Source organism: Pseudorasbora parva, chromosome 25, assembly GCF_024679245.1.
Source record: "Pseudorasbora parva isolate DD20220531a chromosome 25, ASM2467924v1, whole genome shotgun sequence".
Taxonomy (NCBI): Eukaryota; Metazoa; Chordata; class Actinopteri; order Cypriniformes; family Gobionidae; genus Pseudorasbora; species Pseudorasbora parva.
The window spans coordinates 7538673-7552127 of NC_090196.1; the positions used below are offsets into that span (position 1 = coordinate 7538673).

Here is a 13455-nt window from a genome sequence, read left to right on the forward strand (position 1 = left end):
TGTGTGCATCTGCTGTTGCTCAAAGGCCTTCAGGCTCCTTTGCTGATATAAAACAATGCTGCCATGAACACTAACATATTTATTTTACGTTTTTTCTCCAAAAACGAACAGCCTGTTATAATAAACACACAAGGTATTTTCAACGCCTGGTATAAAAACTAACTTTCGAATAGACATTTCAAAGGTTTATATAATTAGACTAAATTCAAGATAACTAATTCCTCAAGTTGATTAATTCTGCCTGGAGTAAATGCATAAACTTGAAAACAAATAACCAATAAGTGAATTTAATTTCCATTTATTTAGCCTATTACATTTACAATTTATATTTTAAACATTTAATTATTTTACCATTACAATTGATCAAACTAGCTATACAATCAAACAAGTGCAATTTCAAAAATAAATAAATAAATTAAAATGTAGAGAACTGCTGTGGTAAAACCTTACTGTCGAATTACAAAAATTAAATCTGTGGTTGGGGTAAAACTGTGGCTCTGCAGTCAGACCCATTCCGGGGAAAGACAGTAACGTTATGGTAGTTTAACTAAAAGAGCAATCCCATTAAACCATTCGAACATCGAACGCATGTCTAGAGTCCTGTAGAAAGATATGATTCTTGAAATACATTAAATATCTAAGGAAATGTTCATTAAATGGAGGAAATAGAAATGTGACATGAAGAAACCAAGGGCAGAGGACGGTTAAACCATGGGTTAAACCACCAGAACGACGTCAAGACGACGTCATGACAATTAAATCAAAATAAAAGTCTAAGAGAAACTTAAAAAAATAAAAATAAAATATAAACATGAATCCTTATTTTCATAGTCCAATGTTTGGAGTAGATATTAAATGCGTAATTATTTTATTATCTAATCTATTACATTACTCCACATTTGTTTATTTAACGAGAGCATTGGAAAACAACAACAGGGCTTTTATTTTGAAGATTCTCCGACTCTTGTCCACGCAGTTTTCACAGCACAGCAGCGCTCGAGGACCTTGAGCGCATGAAAATAACATCAAAACAGCACATGTGATTGTCTAAAACATTTACAGGACATGTCGAAACGCATACTGTAAGTGTTTATTTTATCTAATGATGTAAATCCAAACTGATGTTTTGTTTATGTAAAAAAAATAAAAATAAAAAAAATACCTCAAACTACAAACATGTAACGTTAACATTACCATAACGTTACACTTACCCTGCGTTAACCATGATATTACCATGTTTTTATGGCGTGCAACATGGAAATACCTTGTTTTAGACGTGGTACCATGGTAATATTATGGTTTTGAATGTGGTGCAACGGCATTGCCATGCTTTTGGACAATACCAGGTTAATGCTATTTTGATAATATGGTGCAATAATAATATCATTCTTGTTCATTTTGTAAAATGATAATACTATTTATTTTGAACAGAAAATCTGGGTTATACTAGTCAAGGCATGATTTTTCAGACATGGATCTGCCATGATTCTGAAGTGTTATTTGAAGTGAGTGAGTAACTTACCATGTAACATTTGGTTTATGAATATGGCAATTTAGGCATTTACCATGTTAGATATACCATTACCAAAAGTGTAATACGATATCTTTATACCAAAAGTATGATATATATATATATATATATATATATATATATATATATATATATATATATATATATATATATAGAGAGAGAGAGAGAGAGAGAGAGAGAGAGAGAGAGAGAGAGAGAGAGAGAGCCTATATGTTTATGGTAAGATTAATTTTAAGATATATTCATTTTCCTTCCAAGAACTCAAATATTCTCATGCATTTAACTTTAAAGTTGAAAATATAGTAAAGTATTATCATGCTTTTAGCAAGTACTATTACTTTAAAATATAAATAAATGAATTGGTAATTAAATGTAATGCAATTTCCTGTCATTTGTTCAGATTCCCTTTATACCAGCTGGGTAACCCACAGCTGAGAATATTCCGACCCACCTTCAACCTGACCCTGGTCAGACCAGGCAAAGAACAGCCACCTGATACAGTACAGTTTCGCATTGCTATGGAGTAAGTATTTAATGTCATTTTCATCAATACAACCAATCACTGTTGTGTTTTGGATTAGTTGATGCATTAAAGGGGTCATGAACAGCAGGTGCACTTATAAGTTATGATTTTGACATAAAAAAATGGTCATAATTTAGAAATAAAAGCAGTTTTCTATCCTGATTTTAGCCCCCTGGAAAAGGTGTGTCTGCCTGCTGCTAGATTGGCTGACATCTTTGTATAACTATTTTGTGTGCAACTCTCAAAAACTTTTAGTATGTTTTTACTATTACAGCTGTCAGTGTCAAGATTAACTAATCAATAGTTTATTATAGCACTATATTTAGATTTACTTCTATGGCATTAAAGGGTTACTTCAGCGATTAGCATATGGCTATATCAGTAGAAACCCTGGAGTATATTCAGATGATTGTGGTTTCCCCCTCATATCCCCCTGAGACAAGAGATTTATGCAGTTTATTTCTGGAAAAATTCCTCCTATGAGGCAAATTGACGATATTTGCATCATAGGAGGAATGTTTGGCCAAAGGCTAAAGACTACAGCCAGCAGAGGGAGCCATTTCCGCATGTTTTGAACCTGCGCATGGGGGATGGAGATCACACTCAGAGCTCAGCTCAGCTACAGGCACTCATTTAAACGGAGCTATGCTGAGCAATGTAAGTCTTTTAACTTCTCAAATTAATTTCTATGAAAGTTAAGCTTGCAAAGGGATGAACTGAAACGCGCCAGACTGAACTCCCGTTGTGAATGTATGCCGTGAGTGTAGTCGCGATTACCTCAGCTCTCATCACGAGAGCTCATCAGCTCATTTATCTCACTTCTGCAGTTAGTGCTCAGTGCTGTGATACTCGCGCGGTGACTCACTCATTATATTGAACACACACGTTCAGTTTTTAATTGTAGTGTCTTCTCCAACTCAGTCTCTGTAATCCAGTAGCGGTGGCTTTGGGAATGGCCTCACAGGGCAGCGAAGCATTCTGGGAATTGTAGTCTTTCATCCCCGTGAGACAAAAATACATTTTCTGTCTTTTCTCAGTCTAGAAGACACCAAATTCAAAAATAATCTCAGATTTCTACTACATTAATGACCCAGTTTAAATACAGATTCATCTTTCCAGTGCTGAAGTACCCCTTTATTGTAATGATGTATGTAACTGAAACTCTAAACTTTAATTTTTTTCCCCCTCACACATTATTTACACTTTCAATGCAGGCAGCATCTCTTCCCATGCCTTCTATGCCCTGCCTCTCCCGCTATTAAAGGGTTAGTTCACCCAAAAATGAAATTTATGTCATTATTGACTCACCCTAATGTCGTTCCACACCCGTAAGACCTCTGTTCATCTTCAGAACACAGTTTAAGATATTTACGACATTAGGGTGAGTCATTAATGACATCGATTTCATTTTTGGGTGAACTAATTCTTTAATGCAGTATGTAAGAATGAACCATCTGAAATGCTTTGAATAATCATACCACTAAAACTAAATGAGATCTGGTTATTTAAATGATGTTTGTACGTTCACTAAGGAGTGTCGCTTTAAATGGTGTTTGCAATTTGACTTTGAGGAGTGTCGCTTTAAATAATGTTTGCGCCCTCACTGAGGAGCGTCGTTCTGCAAGCGCGCGCACTTCAGATGATCAATGCAATCCGCCACAGCTCTAATCGCAAGAAAGCTCATCAGAATGAGCGCTCTCAAACTGTAAACGTTTAGTTCATCCAAGAATTTTAATGCTGCATTTCCTCTCACTCATGTTGTTTTTGCGCATCATGCAATCATTTGAACGTCCGTGTTTACTACAGTATGTGCGTCGTGTTAAATATATTTATCACATAAAGCCATTGTGACTCTTCAGAAGACTCGACGACTAAAGCACATTTGGATTCGACACTCAAATAGTTATTTTTACATGCCTTATGACATTCTTTGCATCTTTCAAATTTGAGAGGAATGGACTTTAAAAATGGAGGGACATAAAATAAACAACATGATGGTGAGTACATGATGACAGAGTTTACATTTGTTCATTTGTGTTTGGGTGAATTATACCTTATAAAAAGGGCCTACTACAGCAAGTTGAGCCTTGGATAAAACAACTCTATATCTCGAATCATATAGTTTCCATCAACGATGCATATCGTCATTTTTATATCGCGATATGTCATTTAACGATATATCGTTACACCCCTACTTTCATCATAACTAACAGTGCAAACACAATGTAAATAAGAGATTTGATGATTTTTACGGGAGTTTGGGCAAGAGTCCAGAACTCAATCCCTGACAAACTTGTGCTGTGTGATTGACAGCTCCAGCGATTATAAAGAGATTATTCTTTGATTACTTTATATAGTTTATTCACAATTGAAATAAGATTATTTTCATGCTGCCAAGTAGAGTTGTCAAACGTACAGACTTCCGGAAATGTTGAAAATGTGATTAACAATATTTCCCTCTAGCATTTTGAGCGCTGTTGATTCTTAAACACCTCTGATTGGCCGTTGTGTTCACGCACTCAACATGTCTCTGATTGGCCATTGTGTTTGCGCGTGCTTAACATATGTGTCTGATTGGCTATTGTGTTCACACGCTCAACATATGTCTCTGGTAGGCCATTTTGTTCACGTACTCAACATGCATGTCTGAATGGCCATTGTGTTCATGCTCTCAACCTATGTGTATGTGATTGGCCATTGTGTTCATGCGCTCAACATATGTGTCTGATTGGCCATTGTGTTCACACGCTCAACATATGTGTCTGATTGGCCATTGTGTTCACATGCTCAACATGTATCTAATTGGCCATTTTGTTCACTCGCTCAACATATGTGTCTCTGATTGGTCATTGTGTTCACATGCTCAACATGTATCTCATTTGTAATTTTGTTCACACGCTCAACATATGTCTTTGATTAGCTTCAATGAACAATACACGTGCCTGTTTATATCTGTGTAAGCGCTTGGTGAAGCGTGTTGATCATTGTAGCCAATCAGACATACAGTATATGTTGAGTATGTGAACACAATGGCCGATCAGAGACATAAATGTTGAGATTGTGAACACAATGACCAATCAGAGACATATATGTTGAACATGTGAACACGATGGGCAATCAGAGACATATATGTTGAGCATGTGAACACAATGGCCAATCAGAGACATATATGTTGAGCATGTGAACACAATGGCCAATCAGAGACATATATGTTGAGCATGTGAACACAATGGCCGATCAGAGACATATATGTTGAGCAAATGAACACAATGGCCGATCAGAGACATAAATGTTGAGATTGTGAACACAATGACCAATCAGAGACATATATGTTGAGCATGTGAACACAATGACCAATCAGAGACATATATGTTGAGCATGTGAACACAATGACCAATCAGAGACATATATGTTGAACATGTGAACACGATGGCCAATCAAAGACATATATGTTGAGCATGTGAACACAATGGCCAATCAGAGACATATATGTTGAGCATGTGAACACAATGGCCGATCAGAGACATATATGTTGAGCATGTGAACACAATGGCCAATCAGAGACATATATGTTGAGCATATGAACACAATGGCTGATCAGAGACATAAATGTTGAGAGTGTGAACACAATGACCAATCAGAGACATATATGTTGAACATGTGAACACGATGGCCAATCAGAGACATATATGTTGAGCATGTGAACACAATGGCCGATTAGAGACATATATGTTGAGCATGTGAACACGATGGCCAATCAGAGACATATGTTGAGCATGTGAACACAATGGCCAATCAGAGACATATATGTTGAGCATATGAACACAATGGCTGATCAGAGACATAAATGTTGAGAGTGTGAACACAATGACCAATCAGAGACATATATGTTGAGCATGTGAACACGATGGCCAATCAGAGACATATATGTTGAGCATGTGAACACAATGGCCGATTAGAGACATATATGTTGAGCATGTGAACACGATGGCCAATCAGAGACATATGTTGAGCATGTGAACACAATGGCCAATCACAGACATATATGTTGAGCATGTGAACACAATGACCAATCAAAAACAATTATGTTGAGCATGTGAACACAATGACCAATCAGAGACATATATGTTGAGCATGTGAACACAATGGCCAATCAGAGACATATATGTTGAGCATGTGAACACAATGGCCAATCAGAGACATATATGTTGAGCATGTGAACACAATGGCCAATCAGAGACATATATGTTGAGCATGTGAACACAATGGCCAATCAGAGACATATATGTTGAGCATATGAACACAATGGCCGATCAGAGACATAAATGTTGAGAGTGTGAACACAATGACCAATCAGAGACATATATGTTGAACATGTGAACACGATGGCCAATCAGAGACATATATGTTGAGCATGTGAACACGATGGCCAATCAGAGACATATATGTTGAGCATGTGAACACAATGGCCGATTAGAGACATATATGTTGAGCATGTGAACACGATGGCCAATCAGAGACATATGTTGAGCATGTGAACACAATGGCCAATCACAGACATATATTTTGAGCATGTGAACACAATGACCAATCAGAGACATATATGTTGAGCATGTGAACACAATGGCCAATCAGAGACATATAGAACACGATGTGCATGCGAACACGTTGACCAATCACAGACACATATGTTGAGCACGTGAACATGATGGCCAATCACAGACATATGGTGAAGGTGTTTAAGAATCCTTTCAACAGTGCTCAAAATTATAGAGGGAAATACTGGTATCTTCACAAGTCAGTACTTTTGCCAACTCTATTACTAAAAGAAACAATGGGAAGAAACAATTGACCATTTAGTCAATGGCTTGATTTACTGACACATAAACGGCAATACATGATTTTGAGACAAAGAATATCTGACATGTCATATCAGAATCATATCAGAAATCACTGATCACAGATAAGGCATTATAATTAACAGGGTTACCCGCACATTGTGGCACTAAAGTTGGGTCCATATCTTACAGTAAAAGTTTGTAACGCCTGCACCAAAATGCATCTGACTTACCAAAGAATCCAACAAATAATGCTCTACTGAGACATTCACATAGAAACGAGTCGTCTTCAGAGCTTGTTTTCAATAAAAGCTGTTTTTGGACTAACAAGTACGTTTTGAGTTCTGAATCGTACATTATGTTTTTATAGCACAATGTCCTCTTACAATCAAAAGATTAGATTTCTCAATTCATGACCGCTTTAATATTATGTAACAAATCCACATTCCACTAGGTGGCAGACAAATTCCACTTATGTATTTCGTTCTGACACTGTAAATTGCAGAGTGGGTATCTTATTGCGCATGGTGATCTCAAGGAATTAAAGCATCTTAAGTGATGCTTAACTATAATTGCAGACCGGTTAGATGCAACACAGCATTTCGTAACACGACCCGGGATGACGTTTCCGTGCGCGGTTGCATGGCTGATGATCCCTCGGTGCTCCTTGACTCTTGTTTACAGCTCTTTCACCTACTTAAAATCCAACATCTCGTGCCTTTATTGATGACGTTTGTTAAACGTCACTAAAAATACAGCCGTAATTATTGCATTGCTGCGGTGTAATACGAAACAGGCAGTCAGACTGTTAATAATGGGTCTAATCGGAGTCCACACAAGAAAAGAGGACAAAGTCTGCTTTGTTTTCTGTAGAACCTCAGGGCGTACATCTAAGGCAGTGACGGTGGAGCCTTGTTCCTCAGTTATTATTCCGGCAGTTTGTGTTCCAAACCACACACGTTTGTAATTGGGATATATGTTATCACTTGCGCAAGTGCTCAGGGGAAGTTTTTTTAATTATTTTTTTAAACCTGCTCTTACTCCTTTGTTTTTACAGAGTGTTTTGTGATCTTAAGTGTCTTAATCTGAACCAGGCATCCTTGTCACCTGAATGTAAAAATGTTTTTGCCCGCGCAATCAAAGGAAGAGGTTTTCTTTTTCTTGTTTTGTAAGCGTTGCACATCAAGAAGCGTTTTGTCTCCTCTAGAGCTGCGTTTGACACCGTCCCATCGCAAACAGTATGCAAGTAGACAAAGCAACAGATATCATTAAACATTAAAGACATCCGCCTCTTCACTTTCTACTTTTCAAAGATACCCTCCACTTTGGCAAAGACTTGTTTTGCTTGAAACCAACCTGGTTTGCATAGTGATTATCAGAGCCAAAGAATTTCAAAGCACTTGTTTTTGTGAAAGCCGGCCTCTTTACAAAGTGTTTGTACTTGCAGGATTTGTTTAACCTCGTTTATTTACCAATCCATCATCAACATCTTTCATCTTTTTTTCTTATTTTCTTCTTCTTTGAAATAGTTAAATTTGAATGATCTTAGTTCATTAAAGCTGTTTGTGCACTGTCTTGCCGCCTTTATAGTCCCAGTGGTGTGAATGTAACCTAGAGGGCAGCGGCTAACAAAAGATCCCCCTTTTTTTGGATTTCCTCAAAATTTGGAGTGTTTTGTCCCGCTACCTCTGAGTCACCTACTTGGAAAGCCTCTGAAATGGGCGGTATGATTGCACATGTTTAGGGATGAGCGTGGACTGTTTATGTGTGAAGGGTGGGGCGCAGCTCAAACTCACAGTAGGAGGAGAGGATTGAACAACAAGGAGATCTCTATCTTTATAAGATGTCAGTGCTTACAAAAGATAAGCCACACAGGCACAAGACGCTGTTTACATCTGCTGAAGGTCATGACCTTGTTGCTCAGTGCTTCATTTAATTGATTCTGTGGAGTAAAACTAACAAACTTGATCCAAATAGACTAACATTTTTCAGAATAAATGAAGTGATTATTTAAACTATAAATGGCATGTCATTCTTCACAATTTTGTATATATATATGAATGATTTTTTTCGATGGTCAGCTGGTCTCCTTTGGCCTAATTTAATTTATTTTTGTTAGTGTTTTATTTCGATCTGTGTGTGTATGTATGTATGTATATACAGTAGAGATGAAAATTAGAGAACAACATACAATTTCACAGTCACTGTTTCACGGTTTTTCTAAGGTCACTGCTTAGTCCTTTTTGAAATTACCCAAACAGGAGCAGAAGCAGAGTTTTTTTTAGCATATTTAACAAGTTAAATATATTCTGAAGTACAGTATATACAACTTAAAAGCCCTATTCGGACGGGATTAGATTAACATGGGGACATGGGGGTAAAGTCATTTTACCTCAGGACGTCTGTAATATTAATGGCCAATTCGCACGGGATAAGACATCTCAGTAAAACTAGCAGACGTGGGAGGAGTAACTCGCTTTACGCACCTCCTTGACGTCATGTGCGTATGACGTTACCGTTATAACGTGAGCAAACACACAACCTGAGCGCCAGTCTGAACTTCGTCTCCAATATATATGTGTGTTTTAATAAACAGTTAGGTCCAGTCTAACGATTCTGATTGGATTATGTCGGTGATAGACACTTTCCTAGAGCTAAAATGTGTTGTGCCTCTAATAAGTGCTTTTGATCTTCTTTTTGCTTTAAATGATATGTGGAAAATACTGAACATTTTCCACAGATTTGTCCCACCACCTACACATTAAAGGGTTACTTAGTTTACCCAAAATTTAATATCCTGTCATTAAAAGGGGCATAACACAGTTTCTGCCAACCTCATGTTAATCTTGAATACTTATAGAGTAGTATTACATCTTTCAAATCTAAGAAGAGTCTTAAGTTTTACCAGCTTTATAAGCAGAACAGATATAGCTTCACAATCGAGCTATGAGAAGGTCACGTATTCTTTTTAGATAGGCCTTTTCTTTTTCTTTTTGCGCATGTGATGACTGTAATCACTTTGATCATGAAAAATAACATTATGTGCAGCACCAATCTGTCATGTACATAGCATTACAATGAGAACACGATTGTAATAGTGTTGTAAATTATCTGTGGTTTCAAAGTCTTTGCCCGTGCGTTGTTGTTAAGGGAAGAGCGCATTAAAAATGAGTTTCCCTTCCAAGCCTGTAAAATAATAGCATGGCCAAGTTCACGTGCGCATTTGAGTCCTTTTGGGCAGATGTAAATTTTAATAGGGATATATTTGATTAATCTCATATAGGATGCGTTTTGAGTTTATTAATCCGCTAGCAAAGCTCTGCAGGGTGGTGCATTCACAGTTACAATGCCAGATATCATTGACTGAGTTATTTGAGACGGTTATTTTGTTTCTTTTTCAAAGACATTTATGCATCCTAATCTAGCAGTTATTTATTTTATAGTCATATGTTCATATGTGCATAGACATCTCATGTTTGTGTCAACATACATTTTCTAACAGTTTTAAAATAGTTTAATATCTCCATGACGGAAGCGCCCCGTCCCCAGCACAAGCCCCGCCCATGGTTAATCGATTACTCGTTTTTGAGACCTATCGATGATCGGAATGAAAAATTTACAAAAATGCCCGTCCCTACATCATACAGGGCCATACTCAAAAAATACTTTCCGAAACTTATACGAAGCCTGAGGGAGTGTATTTGGCACAGAAATACTCCCTCATCCACATAAAAAAAAAAAGAAAACTGTTCTCGGGACACCACAAATTAAGATCTTTTTGATGAAATCTGAGAGGTTTCTGAATCAGCCATGGGCAGCAACGTCATTGCGACTTTCAAGGCCCAGAAAGGTAGTAAAGACATTGTTAAAAGAGTCCATGCGACCTCAATCTTAATGTTATGAAGCGACTAGAATCATTTTTCTGTGCAAAAACAAAACGAATGACTTTATTCAGCAATTTTTTCGAAGATGAACAAAGGTCTTGCGTGTTTGGAATGACACGAGGGTGAATAATTAATAATTGAATTTTAATTTTTGGGTGTACTAGCCCTTTAACATTGGGCTTTAATTCGCTCCAACCGTATACAGCAATAGAAGTAAATAGGGAAGCAAAGGTCCTTCCTGTTGGCAGAGTGGTTGAGGTCACCCTGGGGGCAAAATTTAAAAAGATCTCAGATTCTCCACTCCAAAATCTCAAAGAGCACTTAGGTCTACTAACTATTCATCTCACTAAGGCTCGAGTGCTCTGCTTTCTAGGAATCGCCTCGCTCTTATTTTCACACGGACAAATCTGCGCTTGTATGCTTCTCCTCTCTCACATAAATTACGTGGCCAAAACTCCACTCCACTTCATTGAAATCTGGGCATCACCCGCTGGTGCTGACTCAAGAGATGTGTATATGATACTTTTTCCGAAGGAGCATCTGTTTGTTGTGTTTCTAGGAAACCCTGTCCTTAACAAAAGGAAAAAATCAGTGTTTATAACATGGACAAACATGTGGACAAACAATCTTGTTTTTTAAAGAAGTTCAGAATGTTCCTCCTATTAGCTCCAGCGTAATGTTTTTTTCTGAATGGTTCTTGTTGGGTTTTCAGTAAGTGAAAGCATAATGATACAATTTAGTTTTGTTTGTTCATGAAATGAAAGCATGTCACTTCACGTCATTTCAGTGCTCGGAAAACAAAATGTTTCAAACTTAAATGATTCTCAACTTTGCGGTCATTAGAGATGGGTGGTGGGGTGTTGTGGGGTCACAGGAATTTGGTAACTAAAATATGTTATAAACTCGCTTTTTACAATGATACAAACAAAATGATACTGTTGTCTGAGGTCAACTTGTGATGTTTGCTTAGTTTTTACATCCAATGAGCTTCAGCTCCCCTGTCAGTACATGTGAGGGATTGTTTTGAAAGCGTGCGGGAAACAGCAACCGGAATGAATCGCCCACAGGGCTCCCAAAATATCTTTATCAAACCACTATGATTTATCTCTCATCCACCCGCGATTTGATTGGAATGTTATTTTTTTATTACTTGATCCACCCGATTGGTGGATATAACCACACACACACACACACACACACACACACACACACACACACACACACACACACACACACACACACACACACACACACACACACACACACACACACACACACACACACGGGACATTCCATAGGCGTAATGGTTTTTATACCATACAAACCGTATTTTCTACCCCCCTACACTGCCCTAAACCTACCCATCACAGGAAACATTCTACATTTTTACTTACTCAAAAAAACTCATTCTGTATGATTTATAAGCCTTTTGAATAATGGGGACATGGGGACTGTCCTCATAAGTCACACTCTCCTTATAATACCTATGTCATACCCATGTCACACACACACACTTACGCAAAAGCCTCACTGCAGAGTCAGCATTCTTCAGCCTTTGATAGCATGTAAGTTGTGTAAGTTTGGTTCGACACATAGACATAAGTAGATATCAAACAATCTGTAATGCAATACTATCACACAAAAAAAAATGTACTTGCACAAGTCCATGTCTTCCCCACGTGAGCTGGAGAAAGTTCATCCGTGCATTCATAATACTGGATCCTGTTTAGCTCTGTGTAGGCCTGTCATGTCAGTGACACGAGTTGGTGGGCAGGGCTACAGAATCATGTGTTCTTCTGCAGTATTTCACCACAAGATGACGTCACAGGTTGGCACATTCTGAAATCTGTCGTTTACTGGGCCTGGTGTCAATAAAAGCTTTTCTTTGACTAACAAGGAAGTTTTCAGCACTGAAACTTAAAGCGTATTCTTATATTACTATGACCTTTTATATATCAAAAGCTCAAGGGAAAGTTGATTTCTCAATTCATGACCCCTTTAAAAAGATGGATTGTGAGCCAAAAAAAGGTAAATGCTTCCATATGACGTGCATTCTAGGATTGAACTTTAGAAAGACAGAGTTTCATATTTTGTTCTCTTACTCCATGGCAACTCTAAACCTCTATCCATTTCAATTTTCTTCAAGAATGACCAAGTTTGATGTCAGAAATTATCTAGAGAAGATCTACAGCGTTCCTGTTGCAGCTGTACGCACAAGGATCCAATACTGTGAGTAAATCTTTGTTTGTCATTATATTTTATTTAAAGGCACAACATGTATGATTTTTGGATTAAAATATCCAAAAACCACTAGAACAATGTTATATAAAAATGTACTAGAAAAATATTTTATCACAAAGGTTTCCAAGAATGTTTAAATCCAGAGAAATAAGCAATTTTAACCAGGACATGAACCGTGTCCGGGCCTTGCCTATCAATTACATAATAGCCGCATTACCCTCGAGTTCTGGTTTTAGAAAGCATAGAAACACCAAAGATGCTTTATATTATGTGTTTTATTAGACAGGTGAACAACTGTTAGATACATTCATCAACAGAAATATAATCATTGCTATAGAGCTCAACACGGTTATCTTATTGTTTAAATCTTGTTTTCTTGATTTACCGATAGTACCAGGTTTAACCATACCTAATATCAATCTCTTACTGCAGTGTGAA

At 37.4% G+C, this 13455-nt stretch overlaps 1 protein-coding gene across 2 annotated transcripts in view; it reads left to right on the forward strand.

The window, feature by feature from the left end:
• The first annotated feature begins 936 nt into the window (after positions 1 to 936).
• Positions 937 to 13455, forward strand: part of mrpl23 (mitochondrial ribosomal protein L23) — a 62302-nt gene continuing 49783 nt past the window's right edge. The window contains exons 1-3 of one of the 2 annotated variants that reach the window (XM_067436841.1): positions 937 to 1082; positions 1932 to 2054; positions 12923 to 13005. In XM_067436841.1, the coding sequence (XP_067292942.1) occupies positions 1066 to 1082; positions 1932 to 2054; positions 12923 to 13005 (223 nt within the window). In that variant the 5' untranslated portion in view covers positions 937 to 1065. Of the gene's footprint in view, positions 1083 to 1449; positions 1506 to 1931; positions 2055 to 12922; positions 13006 to 13455 lie in introns of those variants that run through there. The other variant, XM_067436840.1, reaches the window with a different exon arrangement.